This window comes from Prionailurus bengalensis, chromosome D4 (genome assembly GCF_016509475.1).
Source record: "Prionailurus bengalensis isolate Pbe53 chromosome D4, Fcat_Pben_1.1_paternal_pri, whole genome shotgun sequence".
Classification (NCBI taxonomy): domain Eukaryota; kingdom Metazoa; phylum Chordata; class Mammalia; order Carnivora; family Felidae; genus Prionailurus; species Prionailurus bengalensis.
Window position 1 is genome coordinate 81,144,364 of NC_057359.1, and position 18,725 is coordinate 81,163,088.

Below are 18,725 nucleotides of genomic sequence, written 5' to 3' on the forward strand. Positions count from 1 at the left end.
TGCAAGCGGGGGAGGGGCAGAGAGAGAGGGAGACACAGAATCCGAAGCAGGCTCCAGGCTCTGAGCTGTCAGCACAGAGCCCAACATGGGGCTCGAAGTCACAAACCGTGAGATCATGACCTGAGCTGAAGTCGGATGCTTAACCAACAGAGCCACCCAGGTGCCCCCGTCTGTGTTCTCTTTCTTAACCCTCACAGCAATACCCCTTTGTTGTTCTCCCCCACACCGCCCCCCCCAACCCCGACTCTGGCCACACCCTATGACAACCGTGTGTCCTTTTTATGTGTATGGCTGGAGACACTGGGTGTGATGAAAAGGCAATGGATTCTGAAGGCAGACTGCTTTTGGTTCAAATCCTAGGGTCCCCACTGACATCCTAGATGCAGCTGTTTCAATCCACAGTTCACCTCTTTAAGCCTCAGACTTCTCATCTGTCAAACGGGAATAACAACTCTTAGCTCACGGGGCTGTATGAGAATTAAATGGGATAACTCATAACAAGAATTATTTCCGTCACATAGTAAATGTTCAGTAAATGGTCTCTACCCTTTCTTTTTTCTCGAGAGTGGGATCTGTAAGTAATTTCTCTTTCTATTTCTACCAGGCCGGACACCTGCTAACATGCTCGTTACCTGTTTGTTGAATGAGTGGATGAATGAGCCCCTGCCCTTTGAGAATGCAAGCCCCTGTTCTATCACTCTTCCGACTTCTTTCTTGTCAGCCCTAAGACGGCTCTGGGACAGGTCATGCTGCCCCCCTCTGACATGGGCAGGACAACTGGAACTGAGGGCATGAGAATCCCTTGGCTGTGCACCACGGGGTGCGGGGGGGAGGGGTTGCGGTGGGGGGAAGGAATGGAACTGAGGGCATGAGAATCCTTGGCTGTGCACCATGGGGGGGGGGCGGCACGGTGGGGGGAAGGAAGGAGAACTCTCTGGTCTTCCTGCTGACACTTGCCCCAGGGAAGAACCACCACTCAACCACAGCTGTCTTCTTTTGCTATGCAGGAGCTTCCTGAATGCTCCTAAGAATGTGGCTGGCTCCAGAAGCTGCATCTCCTTGAGAATCGGGGGTGTCATACCAGCCTTCTCAGGAAGCAAGGACCGGGCCCTGGCTTCGCCAGCTGTGAGACCGCGGTGGCCGCTGAGACGGGGGCACAAGACGGGCTTCTCATTCCTGGCTTTCATGCCCAGCCCCCACTGCCTATACCCACCCCCACCCCCCTGCATCTGTTATTTCTTTTCAGGAGCCATGGAAACAGGAGCCTAAGCTCTGAGGATGCTGGGAGACAGAGGCTCAGACCGGCAACCACCTCCCACTCAGTTCCATCTTCCCATAGGCCCTGTGCTTCAGGAGTCGACCTTTCACCTCCCTGCCTCACAAGCCCTGCCCCCAGCCCAGTCACACAAAGGCCCCCTGGATTGGGGACAGCATCCTGGGCCAGGAGGCAGGAGGCCTGACTTCAAATGTGGGCTCTGCTACTCACTGGCTATGGGAGTTTGGACAAGCCACTCGCTCTTGGAAACCCAGGATCCTCATCTGTAAAATGGGACACAATCACCCGCTTGACGGTCTGGTGTTTGAGTGTGAGAAGGGGCAGCGAGATGCACCTGGGAGGGACTTTGGAGATCCCGGTCCCTGCTAACAATCCTTACTGAGGCGTGGCAACAGGCCTGGGAGATCCCAGCCCCGGATTCGCTTGCCAGTATGTGCTAAAAATAAGTACTTTTCTCCTCTCTTTAGCTTGGTCAGCAGAACGGAGGGATCCTGGCAGACCCCGGAAAACCCCACCCGCGCCTGTACCGTGGACAGCCCCTGTGGATTCCGCTTACAGAGAGCAATTTAAGAGGCAAACAAAACATGAAAAGCTATTCAGAATTAACAATGGGCCAGATGGTAATGCTAGTTTGAAGCAATAAAACATGATAAATAGCTTCCTGCTGCTACTCCTGATCAATTTCAATATTTAATAATTCCGCTGCCACCCCACCCCCTCTCCTGGCCCCCTCCACGGGATCCTGCGATGACTCCTGCATTCAACTCACAGAGCAAACACTCCTTCACTTTCTGGAGGCGTCAGCAAAAAGCGCGCTGCTCGACTGTCATGCGAGCGCTCTCGGTCCTCGAGATGATAATTAATCTGCCTGCTTCTCCAGACGACGCTCCATCGCCAGCCTCTCCTGGTTGCCAGGGAAGGCTGTGAGGGCGCTCCACCGGCCGAGACGCCTAGCACCCACCTTGTGGAGTCAGTGAGTATTGGGATTCCCTGGGTTTTGCTTTGAGAGTTCAGAAAGGAGAGCAGTAGGGAGCCTGGAGGCCATCCGACGCCAGCACCGGCTCGTGGGATCAAGCAGCCCGGAAGGGAAACTGAGGCGGCGTGGTGTTAGAGCCGTACCCACCAGCTGTGCCTCTGAGCCTCAGCACCCTTCCCTCTGCGGTGGAGCTGAGGGTACCTACCTCCGGAATTCCAGCCAGGGCCGTGCATATGGAGCCCCCAGCAGAGCGTTTCCACGTAGGACTTGCCCAACAACTGGCAGCCAGTGGCGTCATTATTAAAAGGTAATGATCCCCGTGGCCAGAAAGCTGTAGCCCAGAGCTGACCGCGACAGGGAGCACCCCACGCTCAGACGGACCCAGCCCGAATGGAGCCTGCTAATGGGATTACTGCTCTGCACTGCCAGCAAGGGCTCCAGACACTGTCATATCCACTGACGTAGGAGACCTCAGGGCCCCCCTGGCGAGCGGGTATTGTTGGCACCACTTACGGAAGAGGAAACGGAGACTCAGGAGGTGAAATGGCTTTTCAAGCTTACATGGGTAGAAAATGGCACAGTCAGTTCTAATCTGGATCTCCCAACCTCTGATTTCTCGTCCTTTCCACCGAACCACAGGAGGAAGAAAGCTGCTTCCTGAGGCGCCCCCTCTGCCCCGTGTTCCTTTCGCAGGGATGCAGCCCAGGGGAGGGAAGCCCGGGTGCCAGGTCACCCGAGCTACAGTTTACCGTCTGTGAAATTCAAACGTGGATACCCAGTGCACTGGTTCACGGGCACATTTAATGAAGGACTATGCATGAGAGCTCGGGGTAATTTTGTGATGAGCTGTTCAAATGTCAGGTACGGTTAGTATGACTCTTTAGAAAAACACCCTCTGTCAGGAAATAAGATCAGAAACACGTTCACCCCAAAGTGGATCTTTCTAACGGAGTCCTTCCCCGCCCGCCCCCCACTGTAATCTAGAGGATCAAGAGCAAAGTCTTTAGTGTGGCATTCAAGGCCTCAGTGGCTCTTGCAACCCCATTTTCCCCATCTCCCTTCCCTTCTTGCTCCAGTCCCTCTAAGCTTCTCGGGGTTATCTGAGCCTTCCACGAGTGTCTGTGCCTTGGGCAAGCCACACCTGCCAGACAGTCCACACCACCCCACTCAGTGGCTTCTCCCACGCCCCCTTCTCCAAGAAGTCTTCCTTGGGCCTCCCTCGATGGGAGCGCCTCCATTGGGCTCCTGATAGCTCCTCGGTGCCCCCCTGGGCTGGTAGCACACCATGCAAGGGCTGGGCTCTCCTCTGCCCCCCTGCCCTACTGCGAGCTCCTCCACGGTTGAGAGCTAAGCGCTCTTCTCTCCCGTCTACCCAGGGCCTGGCCCACACACGCTAGCACATGCGTGCCGAGGGGCGAATGGATAATTGAGTGTTTCCAGTACAAATGGAATCAAAGCCTTACACAAAGATAAGGGATTCTGACGGTGGAACTAGAATTGGGGGGGGGAGGGGCCGGCCTCGGTAGCAGAATTCAGGACAGTGCTCCTAGATTCAAATTCAGCTCCGTCCCCCTGGGAATGTCTACAGCTGAACAGGACAGCCTTCCTCTTTCCCCAACCTTGACCCTTAAACAAGAAGGAACCAAAAGGGTACCGCCCACCCAGCTGGACTCCCACCGGACAGGGCGGAGGCCAGTCATCAGGTACCTGAGTCCCGCTGGTCCAGGGTCATAGAGTTCCACCTCCTGGTGATGTCAATGTAGAGGATGTCCACGGCCGCCATGGACAAGCTGCTGCTGCTGAGTTTGCAGTTTCTGCCAAAGACGTGAAGGGACATGTTACTGCCAGAAGGAGCGCGGCCTCTTCCGGCCTGCCTCCGTGCCTTCGCCGGGGGTGGGGGTGGGGGGGGCTGTGTCCTCACCCCTGCCTGGAAGGCCCTCCCTCCCCACAGCTGGAGCTGGTGAAGGGCAGGTGGGGGGGGGGGGCGGGGGAAGAGAAGGCTGAAAATGTAAGCTGAGATTAGATCATGTGGGTTCCTGTAATTTGGTTAATTCTAAAGGGCTGGAAAGAGCAAGGACTTTAGGATGACAAGTCTTTTTTTAGAGAGAGAGAGAGAGAGAGAGAGTGCACGCACAGGCAGGGGAGAGGAGGCAGAGGGAGAGAGAGAGAAAATCTCAAGCAGGCTCCGCACGGACATCCTGTGGGTCATGACCTGAGCCGAAATTAAGAGTCAGACGCTCAACCGACTGAGCCACCCCGGCGCCCGGACACGGCCAGTCTTGAGTTGAATGGCTCTGCCACTTAGAAGCTAATGGTCCCGGCTGATCCAGCTCCCCTTCCGGAACCTCACGTTCCTCCCCTGTAAAATAGTCAGTCTTTTCTGCAGCCGCTGGGGATCGGCCTGTTGCACACAGGCCAGGGGAGGTCTCTGCCTGCTCCGAGAGGGAAAGGGAATTCCTCGTTTTGGACATGCACCTCCGCACCTCTTCACCTTCATGTGCGTTCGTCTCTGGGAAGAGAGAGAAAGGCTGGACCTGGGCACCGTGCTCTCTTATCAGTGCCCAGGCGGCCGACAGTGGCACACTCGGATGGCCCAACGAAAACAGCACTGTCACCCAAACAGACGGAAGGTGCCGCTTCTGTCCGGAAGTGATTCCCCACTGGAATGCTTCCCGGATGAATCCCTGGGCCCAAACCTACAGACAGGGGCTGGAGGTTCCTGCACGTCGCCCATCGGAATCTGTCACCTGAAGATTTCACGTGGGTCCCGAACGGTGAGCCCGAGACTCCCAGCGCAGATGAGCGCGGCTGGCCCACACCCCTCCACGCTCAGTCCTGACTTTGGGGAGTCACCTGGAAGCAGCAGGGGTGGGGAGAGGCTGGCGTCAGACTTTCGGAGGCTCCTCCGGTTTATTTCCTCCAGTGCACAGAGGCCAAGGTAACCAGGTTTTCAGCCCCACATCTGCTCCCTGTCCAAGCCACAAAGGCATGTTTGCAATCCTCTGCCTCCCCTCTAGGTTTTGGGGGTTTTTTTTTTTTTGTTTGTTTTTTGGTCTGGAGATGTGGGGAGGCAGTCTGGCACACTGAAAAGAGCGTGATTTGGGCATCAGACAGACCAGGATAGAAACCCTGGCTCTGCTGCTTTTTCTAGCTATGTGACCGTGAGCATTTACTTAAACCTTCAGTGCCTTTATTTGCTGCTACCTAAAATGAAGAGAATAGTATCCGCCCCCATGGCGGCGGTGAAGAAGGATGAGGCGGTGCGGGCCAAGGACCCGGCATGGTGCCTGGCGCCCGGTTGGCCCACCGTTGTTGGTTCTCTTCCCCACCGCTCCCCACTTTTCGTTCCCTCTTCCAGAGCTAGAGCGTGGGATCTTCGGAGGCTGCTTGGGGCTGACCCTTCAGCAAGTGGCCCCGTCCATTCTGGAGAAACGGAGCTCACCAGTCAGAGCGTCTGGATGTCAGGGCTCCGGGCTCTCCATCCAGACTAAAGGTAGCCCCTGGCTTGTCCAGATGCACCACCTTCCTGAACAGGGTCGAGCTGGGAAGCGAGTCCCGACACAAGCTGGATTTGCCCTCGCGATTGTGGAGTCATACCTCTGGGCCAGCTGTCCGTTTGGCCGAATTACGCTCAAGGCTGCTTTCAACTTTCCAAATATGGCCTCATCCGTTGCCCCAGCTAATGATAAAGTGGTTCTTTGATTACCCATTTGTCATCAGCCCTCGTGTGAATAGGTCCCTTAGAAGCCCGACAGGAGAGGGGTTGATTGGCAAGCAGGATTTGGGCACCCCCGAGGCCCCCCTCCAAACCCACACACACCCCGACGATGGAGGCCGTGAGTGTGCCCGGCATGGTGCCCAGACAAGGCTGGTGTTCCTTATATGCCAGCACATCGGCTCCCTCCCTCCCGCCCTCCCTCTTCCTTCCTTTCTTCCCTGCCAGTATTTCTCAGGCCATCAATTCACATCCTGCTTCCTCCTGGGCTCCTGCTCCGTATTTCAATCACAAGTCACCGGTGGCGGACTTCAAACACATCAGCGCACAGCTATTGAACCCCGGTAACAACATGTCAATGGACACAGAGCTTTTCATGTCGCCTGTCACCAAGATGGCTATCTCTATTGGGCTCCACCGGAGACGACGCTCCAGTCTCTCCCAAGGTGTTCCAACAACCTGAGCTGCTCATTTTCCAAGCTTCATTAGGAAGGGCCACCACTTTTCTCTAATTATTGTATCAGTGTCCTCTGGACTACCTGCTCCCCCACGGGACAGGAGCTCTGCCTGGCTTGCTCTGTGGGTTAATGGAGTATAAAAAGGGAAACCAAACTGACCACTGGTATATAGTTATTTTTTTCTGACAGGTAGAAAATAGAAGTGTCAAACCTTTAGCAGGGGCCGTAATTTACCAAAGAGAATTCTCCGTTTATCCCTTTTCCGAGGTAACTCATCCTCCCTAGTGATGCCTGCAAATACAGTTGATTGTAACATCTGGTATGGGGGCCGGGGAAGGAGGGACCCATGCTGGCTGCAGGAGACAGGAGATGCTTTAAAAGAATTTTGATTCTTTCATTTCTCGGGCACCCATTTAGTATGCCAGGCCCTTTCCTGTCCATCTTTACAACCACCCTACAAAGGAAGTACTCTTAGTCCCATTCCAGGGACAGGTAAGCTGAGACTCAAGAGAAGGGACATAACTTACCCAAGATCACACAGCTGGGATTCACATCCAGTCCTCCCTTGGAGGACAGAGTAGTGGACTTAGGAGCTCTGGGGAGAAGTAGGGAGATGGCCCAGCCCAGGGCTGCAGGAAGAACCCGGGATTTGAGACATAGTCCCAGGCAGGGCCCAGTAAGGCCAGAGCCTCTAGAGAGACCCTGTTGGGAAGCTTTGGGATATAAGGCTGGGGGAAGACAACCACGGGCACTTGGAGACAGATTCTCCTAGGTTTGTCCCCATGGCCACTCAACATTCTCATTGACCCAAACAGGAAAAGCCTCCTTGTTTGGAGGGTCAAGACTTTCGAATGACTTTTTCACCTATCCATCCACTCGGTGCAGAATTGGTTTTGTGTCCACGATGTGTAGGTGGGATTCTGAGCCCAGTGAGTGATGCGGAGCACAATCTGTCTTGGATACTACTCTCAGAGGGTGGAAGAGATCTCAGAGTCTGGGGTAAAAACATGAAGCCTTGGTAGCTCTTAATCTTGGTAGCGTTTCCTCTTATGCCCTGGGATGCAGTTCCTCAAATAACTAAGGAGTAGAGGAGTAAATTCTTTAGTGGAAGAGAAGTCCAAGAAATATGGTAACATGAGAAACCAGAACAATTCTTGAGAAAGGATAGACTGGAAATGTGTATGGAAAAAAAAAAAAAGAGCTGAGTCAAATGCACAAGACTTTGAATCTTGACTTTGTGACGTGACCTTGAACAAGTCACTGAAGCTCTCTGCATCAGAATTTCCTTATTTGTACAACAAGGAAACCGCTACTCACCATACAAAACCATTTTAAGGACTAGCTCAGTGCCTGGCACACATGGGGAAGTAACAAATGACGGCTCCCAGCCCTCCTCCATGATGTAGAACCACTTCGAAGAAATGTTTTGTTTTGTTGTTTTTGTTTTCCTCCCAGAATCACAGGAACTTGGGCACATACGGTGGGAGACAATCACAAATCATTCAAGTTCATTAGGAGCCCAAGTTTAGAAAGATCTGAAATCACCATCCTCATTTCCTCTCAACAACTACTGACATCTCATGGGAAATTTAGAAACCAACTTTTTCCCACTCTATAAAATTCTATTTATAGAATTTCCTTCGCATTCTTCCTTCTCTGTGAAATAAAAGAAGCTTATTTTTTCCTGGAGAGTTTTCTATAAGGTGAAGGCTAACAAGTAATCAATATTTGTTAATTAAAAAAAAAAACCAACACTAAATATCTGGAAGGAAAATGACGATTCTGGTTTATAACATGTATATTTTTAAAGGCTATCGATATCGCAGGCATAGGATCTCACAATATTGCTGGAAAGAGATCATCACAGAACAGGGGGATTTTTCAAAGTCACGGAAGGAGTTAGTGACAGAAGGGGAGACAAGACCCTTTACAGTTCTATTCCAGAACATTCTAACACACCACGTTGCCTCTCAGAGCATAAAACCCCCCACAGCTACCCATTATGAAACATATTAATATCTCCCTATGAGAAAAGGGAATGGAAGGGGGGAAAAAAGGAAAAAGAGAAAAACCATTCTCTAATTTAAAAGGAGACCAGGATCAAAAACCACAAAGGGGCTGAGCAGGGCCCTCCAAGTGGCCTCCATTTCCCAGAAACGAACCTGGTTTTGGCAAAGTGTTTAACGTTCAGGCTGTGGAAATGGAAAACGCCAGCACGTGCAAACTGATGTCAAATTATGATGTAGGATCCATTTGGAAAATGTGTTCTTAGTGAGTTACATAGAAAGCCCCCCAGATTAGTAATCCAATGGAAGGAAAATACCAAAAATGCATTTCCCTCAAAGAAAGCTGTCAAGTTGAAGAATCAGACAATTTCTATTTCTCAGAGAAAGAGAAGTCTCCACGCCCCAGGAATTATTATGACATAAAAAAAAAGGGGGGGGGGAGAAAAAAGAGGCGCTTAATTCATGGTAATATGTGCTACTATTATGTGCCTCCTGAGGAAACGACATGAAAAGCTGGTTCGATGAGTTAAGTCTAGACAAGGGAACGACAGTTCATTATTTCTCATTTCTTGGTAGAAAAGAAAAGTAGAATGTGGCCAGACTGGCATTAGCATAATTCACTCCTAAAACTGCTGATCTATGCAGCACATTATGAGAGATGGTCACTGAAAATAAATTCAGTCGGATGTTTGTTTTGTTCCCTCCTGTTCTCTTTAAGGAACTTGGAGAGAAAGAGTGGGTCGTCCAGGTGAAAGCCAAGTTCAGCTTCTGTCGTTTGTGTGGGAGATCTGAGAGGAGTGTATATCTAGCCAGCAAGTACGTCTCCTGCGCAGTGCTCCAGAGAAGGGCACTTGGCTCGATTTAACATATGGCATAAATATTATTAATTCATAATGAAGCAAAATTTAAACCGAAGTGGAAAGGAGAGAGAGAGCGAGCAGTTGTTAGCAAGAGAAAACGCTTGCTGTTAAATTTAGCTGGCAAGACTGAACATACTCAGATAAATCTAAAGTGCAGAGTATCATCTTTTACGATTAAGTTGCTGTTGGGATCTCTTGGTATATTTCAAAAGGAAAAATCTATTAATGATTGTGCAACATTTTCTCCACTTCTTCCTGCAGGACACTGGCTGGGTGGGTGTGGAAGGAGGGGAGAGGGGCTCACTGCCGGAGTCCGGCTCCCCACCTGAAGACGTTGTTCCCCCTACTCAGGGCACCAAGGCTCCCGCAGACGGTGCTGCAACAGACGGTGACCTGAGGGCCTCCAACCTCACCAAAATCGGTTTTACTGGCAAATGCCCTTAATTATTCAGAAAAAAAAAAAAAAAAAAAAGGATGGAAAAATCATAAGGCCTATCACACAGAGACAGATCTGAAGCGATAGTTTTGATATTACTCGGTTCCAGTCTGAGAGTGTCTTAGGAGTCCCCTTTGCTAGAACCATTCTCAGTTCTGTTTTCTTCTCAAGATCGTGAATGAGCCTAGCAGCCCTCTTGGTACGTTCCCCACCTCTCATGCCAGAGCTCACACGCCGGTGGGCTCTGTGGTCAGTCGCACTTTGATTGAACCCACCCAGTGTTTCAAAATTACTTTCTGAATAGCCAACGTGGATATGCACGTATTGAGATTTTATATAAAAATCAGCATTTCTAGGGGCGCCTGGGTGGCTCAGTTGGTTAAGTGTGAATTCTTGATTTCAGCTCAGGTCATGATCTCGAGGTTCGTGAGATCAAGCCCCACGTCTGGCTCTGCGCTGATGGTGGGAAATCTGCTTGGGATTCTCTCTCTGTTCCTCTCTCTGCCCCTCCCTGCTCTAAGTCAATCAATCAATCAATCAATCAAAACTTTAAAAAATTGGCATTTCTAGCTTCTCTTGGAAAATCAAAAGCTCTGGTGACACTAGCCCAGCAGCAGCCTTTCCTTTTATCCAGGGATGTCCCCTCCGCAACCTTCCAGATCCCACCCACTGGCTTATGTTTCCTGCCTGACCCTGGAGGCAACCAAGAGTGTGATTCTTACGGTAAGCTATTTTTTTCAAATCTCTCCCCGCCCCCTTCTTCTATGGCCTTCTGCTTTTCCTCCATTCTTCCTTCTTCCTGCCTGGAACTCGACCATGATGGCTGGATTTTGAGCAGCCGTCTTGTGACTCTGAGGCAACCCTGAAGCTTGAAAGCACATGCTTAGGATGGATGAACAGAAAGACAAAAAGAAAGTGGGGCATGATCACATTGTGGAGTCATTAACCAGCCTAGAATCCCCACTGTCAAGCTTCCTATTATATGAGAGAAAATTAATCTTGTTATTTTAAACCCTTTATAGATGAGTATCTATTACTATGAGTCAAATGCAATTCCTAAATGAGTCAGAAGGTATCAGGTAGTATTTTCAGGGAAGTAACAACATGCGTCTGTTGGCTTTCTTGAGAATGCCCATTGTCTAATGGAAACAATAGTCACAAGACTCCCACCTAACAAATAGCTCCAGTAAACTAGGCTCTGGGTCAGGTGCTTGAGGATGTATTACATCCCAACCCCATAATAATCCTGAAAGGCAGGACAGATTGTTCCCATTTTATAGACGAGGGAACTGAGCCTTGGAGAAGGCGAGGGATTTGCCCAAAGCCACACAGCTATTAAGTAATGTGATTGGTCCTGAAACCAGACTCAAAGCCTGGACTCTTTCCACTGGGCTTTCCCCTCCCCCTCCCACCCCCCCCACCCCCCCAGAGCTAACACAAAGCCCTTCTCATAATCACCGTGCAAGTCCGAACTCAGGTTTCCTAAAATGGCAATTATTCCTGCTGATTCTTCTGTTCACCATCCCATCAGGAATATCAGGGAGCCAGAGTTAGAATTCAGAAAATTCGGTTGGAGAGAAGCGCATGACGAAACGTTTCCAATTCGAGACTTCTAATTATTTGCTTTAGTGAACAAAATTATGGAGAGCGTGACTTTGAAGTGGAAGGTAGAAATATTAAAATCAATGATGGGAAAACAACAGCAACATCGAATGCCAGCAGATAGTTTCCCTGAGGTGTGTAACACACGATCCTGCTAGCTCCATCCCCGTTTTATGGGATCGCTGAGATTCAGAGAGGGTCACTAACTTGCTCAAGGGTTACACAGCTAGTCAGTATTGCTTCAGATATTTATTCACACCTGTGTTGCACCAAAGTGCCCCAGAGAGTAGAGGCAAGTTAAGGAATAATCGAGTGCCGTGGTCTATCTTGTTGGCTTTGGCAAAAACGCAGCTGATTTATCTCATGGTTCATGTTTAAAATTCATGCAAATTGTGTGTTATACTCGACCATATAGCCGTGTTATTTTTATATCAGGACAAATACATTAAATTATTTATCAACTGAATTATTTAGCTTTTCTCTCCCGACATGGACACTTTGGAAAGACGTGCCTTTTTTTTTTTTTTTTTTTTTTTTTGCTGTGGGTTCCTAAATGCTCAGCACCCAGCCACTACCACTGGGAGAACATCACCCCGGTTTAAGAAACACAAGGTCTGTCTGAGTCCGAGGGGCAATTATTTATATGTGGCCTAAGGACCTAGTTTAAGGTAGCACAAAACTGTGTTTTAACCACAAGTGTAAGGTGGCGAAAGCTGTCACATCTGTAACATTCATTAGTTCATTTGACAACCAAGAGTGTGCCAGGCCTAGCTCCCGCCACGGGGCCAATCCAGCCCCGGCTGGGGCACTGACCCGGCACTGCAGACCCCTCCCCCCACCCGCCACCGCCCCAAGCAGTCAGGGAGATGGGACCAGCCAGATGCGGGGCCGGACTCCACCCTGCCCGAACCCCAAGCCGAGGGGCCAGTCTCACTGACCTTATAAAAGTCCGAAAGCCTGTTGGTCCCAACTTCATCGTCCCCTTGATCCCCAGGAACCGGATAAACAAATTTGCCATCCTGTCCACCAGGCGCAGGTAGTTGAATTGCTTGGCATACTTGGGGAACACCTGCTTAAGGCAGATGGAGGGCAGGTGGGCTTCGGGATCCGCGTTGCCATCGGAGGCGCTGGCCGGCTCACTGTCGGAAGGATCCTCCTTTGCAGCTAATGGCTTCGTAAGCTGCTGAGACCTGAAGGACACGAGCAAGTAATGAACCAACAGGTGCAGCAGGAGTCATAGGACGCAGCGCCTTCTCACACATATTCTCCTCTCTTTACAGTTCAGATACCTCAGGAGGTGTTATCACGGACACTGTTTTCATTGCACAGACCAGCGGCCTGACCTCAGAGAAGCGAGCGGCTCAAGCTCACATAGCTAGTGTGTGGCAAGGTCGGGACTTGAACCCAGGACAGAGCCAGGACCGTCCTCTGTTCTCCCAACCTGGTTTCCCAATGTGGACAACTGCCTTTACCGTACTCGTGATTCAAGAGAGTACTCTATTCCAGAGCAGCCTAGGTTTGATTTCAAACTCCTACTTGTGGGTAGTAATTGAATAATTAAGAAATATAAAAAATCTCATTGAGGGCTGGCAAGAAGCCAGAAGCACAGTTCAATGAACAATTTGCAAAGATACATCAGTTACCCAATTCTAGGAATAGGCACAATTACATTTTCTGGCTTAACTATTTTCTTATTTGGAACTCATACAAAAAAAAAAAAAAACAAAACATGATTATCATGTTGTGATCCCAGAGTCTGGATATTTTATTCTGAAATTATTCTGAGAGTCAAGAAAAGTCACGGCTAAAACTCCCACATAGCCACCTCTGGCTTGGAATTCTCTTCTCACCTCCAGACCCACATATTCATCACCTGCTGCACCTTCAGGATGGGCCCCAGTCACCCCAGGCTGAAACACCCGCCCATTTCCCTCACCCCAAATCTACACTCCCCATCTCCTTGACCGTCACCCCCATCTGCCAGCTACCCAAGCAGAAAATGTCAGGATAAATGCCAGGCCTACCTCCTCAGTATTTCCTGACTGGGGAGCTCTGCTCTCCCCAACCTGGGTCTTGTGGGCTCTCCCCTGGACCATACCAACTGCCTCCAGCCTTTCCCATCCATAGACCCATAGACACTGGCACCTGAGGCACCTCTTTTTTTTTAATTAAATTTTTTTTTGAGAGAGAGAGAGAGGAGAGAAAGACCGTGAGCGGGGGAAAGGGTCAGAAGGAGAAAATCTTAAGCAGGCTCCACGTGAAGCCCAAAGTGGGGCTCGATACCACGACCCTGGGATCGTGACCTGGGCTGAAATCAAGAGTCGGACGCTCAACTGACTCAGCCCCTCTCTCCCCCCACCCCGTGTCCCCTGAGGCACCTCTTCTAAAGCAAACCTGGCTGGGTTGTCCCTTACTACAACTCTTTAGGGATTCCCGAGTGCCTACAATGAAACCCATCCTTTTCATTCTGGTGCTCAAGGCCCTTTTCGATTTCTTCTCCGTCCTCCTCATTTCCTATCACTACCCCTAGATAGGCCTGGGGTGCTCCCTGCACGCTCCCCTGTTGCCAGGTGGTCTGGCCCGGACCGGAGACTTGGGGCCCACTGCACCCCGGCTCTCCTCCACAGCTGGTCCCTCTCTCTGCCCTTCCTTGCAGCTCACCTCACTCTCCTGTCTGCTGTTCTGCCCACAGCTGGTCCAGGGCCAGGTGTGACTTTTTCCACGTGTGCATCCATTCCTGAGACAACCCTGAGCAGGCTGTACTTGGTCAGTACATACTGCCCAACTGGCTAACTGATCCAGGAAAATTACAACCACGTCACATGGTATTGAGCTCAAGGCCACTATCTACACTATCTACACCCCCTGTGTTCCCACTTGTGAGCTCACCACCAGTCACCAAGTTGGGTCGTCTTGGTATCTTTGTACCTGCCTTCCTTGGCCTTTGAGGTCTTCCCCTGGCCTTGGCTGCCCGGCACATTTCTTCTGGTCCACTTCCAAAACCAGCTCAGATGTCTCCTTGACCACACCAGGGACTCTTTCCATGCTCCACTCCTGTTCCTTGGACTTGCTTCTTTGTTCCTCTGGTCAAGTGGCACTGCATTTGTCTGTAGACCAGTCCCTCTTACCACATCTCATTCAACTCTATCTCTACAGGACCTGGAACGCTTTTGGCTTTTGTGAAATGTTTCGTTGAATTTGTTGAAGTGGGCAAGTTTGCTTTTAATGGCAAGCCATGCCTCAAGTAAGATACCAAGGTTATGATGCTTTGTACACCAGCTCTTTTTTTTTTAATGTTTATTTTGAGGTGGGGGGAGGGACAGAGGGCCCAAAGCAGGCTCTGCACTGACAGCAGCAAGCCCCGTGCAGGGCTCGAACTCACTAGTCACGAGATCATGACCCCAGCCAAAATCAGACGCTCAACCGACTGAGCCACCCAGGCGCCCCCAGGAAAACAAACCCCTTTTGAAGTTCAGCCGTGTGGATGGTTCTGGGGAAACAAATGCTCAATCTCACCAGGATTTCTCCTGAGAAGCACATGCTCTTGGGTGGGACACTGCACAATCTCCTTTCAGCTAAGCTGGTTTTATCATCATCTCCTTGAATTTCAGGACAGTACATAAAAGTCAGTGGTTACTTTTCAGGTGAAATGACATGTTTCCACACGAAGGTTACAGGAAGACAGATGAGGAAAGAGTAGTAGTGTTCTGGAAATTAGCTCTTAAATTACTGGAGAAGTGGCAGTTGCTGACTTGCTAAGTACTCATTAGGTTTTTGGTCGAGGGAAGGTTTGGAAACGAACAGTTTGAATATGCTCTGTGTCAATGAAGAGAGCTCCGAGAACCCTTCAATCAGCCGTCCTATCTCCAGTACCTCGCTGGCTCTTCACACAGCCCTGTGAGGTGACTGTCACTCTTTGAAAAAAAAAAATTTTTTTTTTCTTTTAATGTTTATTCACTCCTCGAGAGACAGAGAGAGAGAGAGCGTGAGCCAGGGAGGGGCAGAGAGAGAGGGCGACACGGAATCTGCAGCAGGCTCCAGGCTCTGAGCTGTCAGCACAGAGCCCGACGCGGGGCTCGAACTTATGGACTGCGAGATCATGACCCGAACTGAAGTCGATGCTTAACTGACTGAGCCACCCAGTCGCCCCGAGGTGACTGTTACTCTTAGGCCTTCTGTTCCGGGTAAGAAACCGAGCTCCAACAAGGTTTGTCACAGCTGAACCAGGATTGTAAATCAGCCCTTCTAACCAGGGCTCGTTCGTCGCCCCTCTACTGTTAGAAAGCACAGCATGGTTCACAGGGTGGGCCACAGAATCCAAAGTACTGTTATTTATGTTGTATTTTAAATAGTTGGGTTGCTTTTTGTTTGTTTTTAGAGTATAACGGTCATCCATGCTCTTTGCAGACATGTTGAGGACGTATAAAAGAATCGAAATCATTTGTCACCCACAGTTCAGGGATAAAGACCACTATGTTTTGGTTTCTTATCTATAGTTATGAAGTTAGGATCACATTGCATATCTTCTTTTCACACTTTAAGTTACATCCAGAGTATCTTTTTTTTTTTTAACATCTTATTTATTTTTGAGACAGAGAGAGACAGAGCGTGAACGGGGGAGGGTCAGAGAGAGGGAGACACAGAATCTGAAACAGGCTCCAGGCTCTGAGCTGTCAGCACAGAGCCCGACGCGGGGCTCGAACCCACGGACCGCGAGATCATGACCTGAGCCGAAGTCGGACGCTTAACCGACTGAGCCACCCAGGCGCCCCATATCCAGAGTATCTTCCCGTGGCATTAAACATGTTTTCACGAAGGTAATTTCTCACGGATGTGAAATATTCGGTATTAAAGCCAAACCATAATTTAATTAGCCGCCCCCTTCAGTTGGCTATTGACTGTCTACATGGCCTATTTATTAAAAATTTTTTATTTATTTAAGAGAGGGAGGTTGGGGGGTGGGGGTAGAGGCAGAGAGAATCCCAAGCAGGTTCCATGCTCAGCGCAAGGCCCGATGCGGGGCTCAAACTTACGAACCATAAGATCATGACCTGAGCTGAAATCAAGAGTCAGGCGCATGTCTGAAGCCATCCGGGTGCCCCAACATGGCCTGTCTGTGACTAAATGGAATGTGGTGATCGGTCCCTAAGTGAATGTGCTCCCTCTCAGAAACAGGACACATCACAGCTAGCAGCAGACTTGGAGGTCCTTCTGTGCAATGACGCCATCCATTTTTTGGCGTGTGGTCTAATGCATGCAACGTAAAAGGTGCCATTTTAATCACTTTAAAGCGCACAATTCGGTGGCATTTAGTACACTCACAGTGTTGGGTACGCATCACCTCTTATCTAGTTCCAGAACATTTCCATGACAATGCCATTTCGGAGAAGAAACTTCAATCCCGGGCAGATAAGGCCACTACCATCAGTGGGTCACTTAATTAGCAGATGGTCCAGGGTGGTGGCCTTTGCTTGGGTTGCTCTGGCGACGGGGACCCCACCACCTCCAGGGGACCTCTTGGGCTGGGCAGGCTTTCCCGCTGATATGCATGTCAGAGGAGGCCTCTCGCCAGCGTCCTCAGCCTGCCACAGGTTCTGCCCCAGAGCCGCGCAGATGGAGTGGTTTTTTTTTTTCTCCTTTACGTGAGCCCTTCACATTCTTTCAAGGGCTGCTGTGTTTACTGGCTGACTACCGCTTCCCTTCCTTCCTGAATCCCAATTAATATGCTCAAGATGACAAGGGCCTCCTAAGCCACAGATACAATTTTCATGGACTCAAAACCACAAATTTAGGGGGAAGTGTTTTACTCAACTGGAAGAAGGCCGTAAAGATGTAGCTGATACAGAAGAAGAGATAAAACAGTGAGAAATGGTATCTTTGCTTGAGCTAATTCCAATGATCACATCGAGATCCAAGTTATCACAAATACTGTAAAATCCTCTTTTTACTTAATAGCATTTTAATGGAAACGGTGGGTTTATGAAATAAAAGTGACTGGTAAAGAAAACATAAATCAAGCTTACTAGTCCTTTGGGGTGATTTCTTTTTTTTTTTTTTATTGAATTTGGTATATCCTTGATTCATTAAAATTCTGGAGTGTTTTATCTATTATCGCTTTTCAAATAAAATGGGATTCTTTTTTATTAAAACTCTTGTGAAACACCACCTAACTTTTATTTTGCCTGCTATGTATCGGGGACCTACTGTACGTCAAGCATTGGGCCCAGCAACTTGCTTCTAGTACCTCATTTGTTTCTCGTAACAATTTTACGAGATAGGCGGAAACTACGAGGTAGGTGCCATTTTACAGATTAAAAGTCCAAGACCCAGAGAACCAGAATAATTGCCCAACCTCACAGATCAGTAGTGGAATCAGAATTCATACTTCGGACTATACCACTACACATTCTGTGCTTAGCTCACTGTATTGTTCTTGTGCTAATTGGATTTAAATCCAACCAAAGACTTTTTTCCTTAGGCAGCCGCTCCATAACAGCCCCAGAAAGCAACCAAATCGGAAGGTAGATAAAGCAAGGTCAAATTCCAGTGTCGGAGAAAGTGCGCCAAGTCTCTCAGAGAAATAGTCACCTTTTTTAGTTAAGCAGCCCTTCGGTAATTTTATTTGTCCGAGGACTTCCCTGTCCCAGGGGCCTCGGTGAGGTGGACACAGTTCTTACCGCCCCAGAAGCACGTGACCATGTTGGGGGGGGAGACAAGACCCATCCATAAACAATGAGTGAGCAAGGCGGAAGTGGCCAGTTGAACATGCAGAGTAGGACCTAGAACATATGGAAGGAGGTTGGTTTGCTGGGTAGTATGTGTGAAGGGGAAGGGGTGGGAATACGAGCAGGAAGCTGGTGGGGGTGTCTAGGTCTCATAGGATCTAGGATGTGAGACAAGGGTGTTTGGATTTGGTAGTGCGGGAGATCAGGAGTGGTGGATTTAGGGGAGGGGAGTGGCAAAATCAGAAGTGTGGTGAAGGTGAATGAGCCTGCCAGCAGCACGAGTCCTGAATCGAGGCAGGGGACTGGACGATGTTAGGAAGCTACTGGAATATTCCAGGTCAATCATTCTGAAAGCATACATCCCCGGCCAACCGGGATCAGCATCACCTGAGATCTTGTTAGGAATATGAATCCTTGGCCCTATCCCAGGCCTGTGGACTCAGAAACTTTTGTGAGTGGGCCAGGCAATCTGTTCAGCAAGCCTCGTGGGTGATTCCAAGGCAGGCTAAGATCTAAGGATCGCTGGTTCTAGGTGAAAGAGGGTGGATTTGGCAACGGCTTGACCATGGGGGTCAGAAAGGGAGAGAACACCCTGGATCGTGTTGCTGGGCAATCCGTGGGTTGGCAGGAGAGCCTCGTGGGCAGTGGTGGTGCTGCACCGAGGTAAGCAG

At 49.8% G+C, this 18,725-nt stretch overlaps 1 protein-coding gene across 6 annotated transcripts in view; it reads right to left on the reverse strand.

Annotated features, from left to right (window-relative positions):
* TTLL11 (tubulin tyrosine ligase like 11) overlaps nucleotides 1-18,725 on the reverse strand; it is a 243,536-nt gene that overhangs the window by 32,997 nt on the left and 191,814 nt on the right. For 5 of the 6 annotated variants that reach the window (XM_043565834.1, XM_043565835.1, XM_043565837.1 and 2 more), the window contains 2 exons: nucleotides 12,268-12,519; nucleotides 3,960-4,066 (listed from right to left, as the gene is read on the reverse strand). In XM_043565834.1, coding sequence (XP_043421769.1) covers nucleotides 3,960-4,066; nucleotides 12,268-12,519 — 359 coding nt within the window. Of the gene's footprint in view, nucleotides 1-3,959; nucleotides 4,067-4,087; nucleotides 7,503-12,267; nucleotides 12,520-18,725 lie in introns of those variants that run through there. The other variant, XM_043565836.1, reaches the window with a different exon arrangement.